General features: G+C 35.0%; 1 protein-coding gene across 1 annotated transcript; it reads right to left on the reverse strand.

Moving 5' to 3' along the window:
* Positions 1-489: 489 nt before the first annotated feature.
* LOC126497662 (olfactory receptor 8K3-like) lies at positions 490-1446 on the reverse strand. Its single transcript, XM_050135838.1, has one exon. The coding sequence runs from the start codon at positions 1444-1446 to the stop codon at positions 490-492; it is 957 nt and encodes a 318-aa protein (XP_049991795.1).
* Between the last annotated feature and the right edge of the window lie 769 nt (positions 1447-2215).

The raw sequence follows: 2215 nt of genomic DNA on the forward strand, positions 1-2215 counted from the left end.
TTCTCAGGAATAACTCTCAACATGAGCTGCAATTAGTAATTCTGAGTCATAATCAAATTTGATTTTAAGATACCCATATAAATGAAGTATAGCCTAAAACAGAAAGTCTGCCTTTCCACAAAGCAGAAACCCAAATAGGAGCTTACAATGGACATTGCAAATTTCACTGTAAGGATAAAAAGCCACACAATCCATGGCCTCTTTGGCTTTCCTAAGCAATTAGGACTCACTAACACATATTTTTGATCAAGTGATTCTCAACCCAGTATTATTGTCTACAGAGTGTACTGAAGTTCTACTATTACAATTATTACTTTCCCTTGAGGTAAAGCAAATGTTTTTTTTTTATTTTTCCCTAATACGGCTATAGTAAATAAAGATGGATTTTGTACCAGTATTCATGTCTTGAGCCTATTCATGTTTGCTATGAAGAGAGCAAAATAGGTTTATATTCAAATAGACTTTTACGGCTATTATTGTATGCAACTTTTAGGAAAAAATGTTGACTATCTTTTTCCAGGTTCTTCCTATGCCATCTTTTACATCTTTATTCCTCAAGCTATATATCAAGGGATTCAACATTGGGATAACAAGAGTGTAAAATATGGAAGACACTTTATCAGTCTCAAATGATTGACTGGACTTGGGTTGCACATACATAAATATCAAAGTCCCGTAAAAAACAGTGACCACAGTTAGGTGGGACCCACAGGTTGAAAAAGCCTTGTGCCTGCCCTCTGGAGATTTCATCTTCAGAATGGCTATGAAGATGAACAGGTAAGACACAAGGACAACCAAAAGAGAGGAAATCAAATCAAAAGTTGCAAAGAACCTAATTATCAATTCAACCTCAAGTGTGTTTGAACAGAGCAAAGATATCAAGGGGATACAATCACAGAAAAAATGATTGATGATATTGTAGCTACAAAAAGATAATGTGAATATCCTTAGGGTGACTAGTAGAGTTACAAATACACTGTAGAGATACGGTATTGCTACCAGTATCCAACATCTTGTTTGGGACATGATAGTCATATAGAGCAGAGGATTACATATGGCCACATAGCGGTCATAGGACATGGCAGACAGAATAAAGAGTTCACAAGTAATAAAAAGAAGGAAGCAGGCTAGCTGTGTAGCACAAAGATAATAGGAGACTGAACTATGTTCTGCAACAAAGCTCGCTAACATTTTGGGTCCCACAGCTGTAGAATATCCAAGATCAGTGATAGCCAGGTGTCTCAGAAAAAAGTACATGGGTGTTTGCAGCCTGGAGTCCACCTTGGTGAGGATGATGATGCCCAAATTGCCTACTGCACAGATCAGATAAATAATGAGGAGCAACACAAAGAGTGGGGTCTGCAACTCAGGGCGGTCAGTGATGCCTTTCAGAATGAATTCAGTTAGTACTGTGAGATTTCCTTTCTCCATGTGGGTGTATTTCATATTCTATTCTGAAAAAAAAAACATTTGTAGAAAAAAAAACTTGAGACATTGTCACCTTAGAGCCATTTACTAAGTAAATATCTTCTAAATGTGAGTTATTGAAAATTTAATATAGAATACTTTTAAATGAAAGCATATCCTCTTTACATACAGCAAAGTACACATGACAAATAGTGCTTTGTTTCTCACATATGACAGCTTCTCTAATTAAAACTCATACAGCGTCTCAAATATTTCATTTATAAAAGTTTGGAGTCGAAATACTATTGGCAATAAATTGTTTAAAAACTGCCTAAACTGAAACACGCCAGACTGTATCCAACTTAGAGTCACAAGCAATATACATTGTTTTTTAATTAAGAATTCAATGAAAGCAAGGAAAAGTGAGGAAGGAAGGAAAGGGGAAAGGAAAGAATGAAGGAAGGAAATAAGAAGGAAGCAAGGGATAAATAAGGGAAGGGAGGGAGGAAAGAACGAAGGAAATAGAGAAAAAGAGAAGAGGAACATAATGAAAGAAGATGATAGATAAAAATAGATGATAGGTTAGTATAATAGATAGATAACATGATGGACATGCAGATGTGGATGACAATTACAAAAACTAATTTAAAATAAACATGAGACTCTTGGAGTTTAGATAAGTGATAGTGAATTATTACTGTAAGAACATTTTTTCATAGTTCTACATAATCATTAAATATTGACAATGAATACATCCAGTCACTACAGTTTTAGACTCTGATTTCTTAATGAGCAGTGAATGAAGGAA

This window comes from Alexandromys fortis, unplaced genomic scaffold (assembly GCF_014885135.2).
Source record: "Alexandromys fortis isolate MF-2015 unplaced genomic scaffold, M_Fortis_MF-2015_v1.1 scaffold_23, whole genome shotgun sequence".
Taxonomy (NCBI): domain Eukaryota; kingdom Metazoa; phylum Chordata; class Mammalia; order Rodentia; family Cricetidae; genus Alexandromys; species Alexandromys fortis.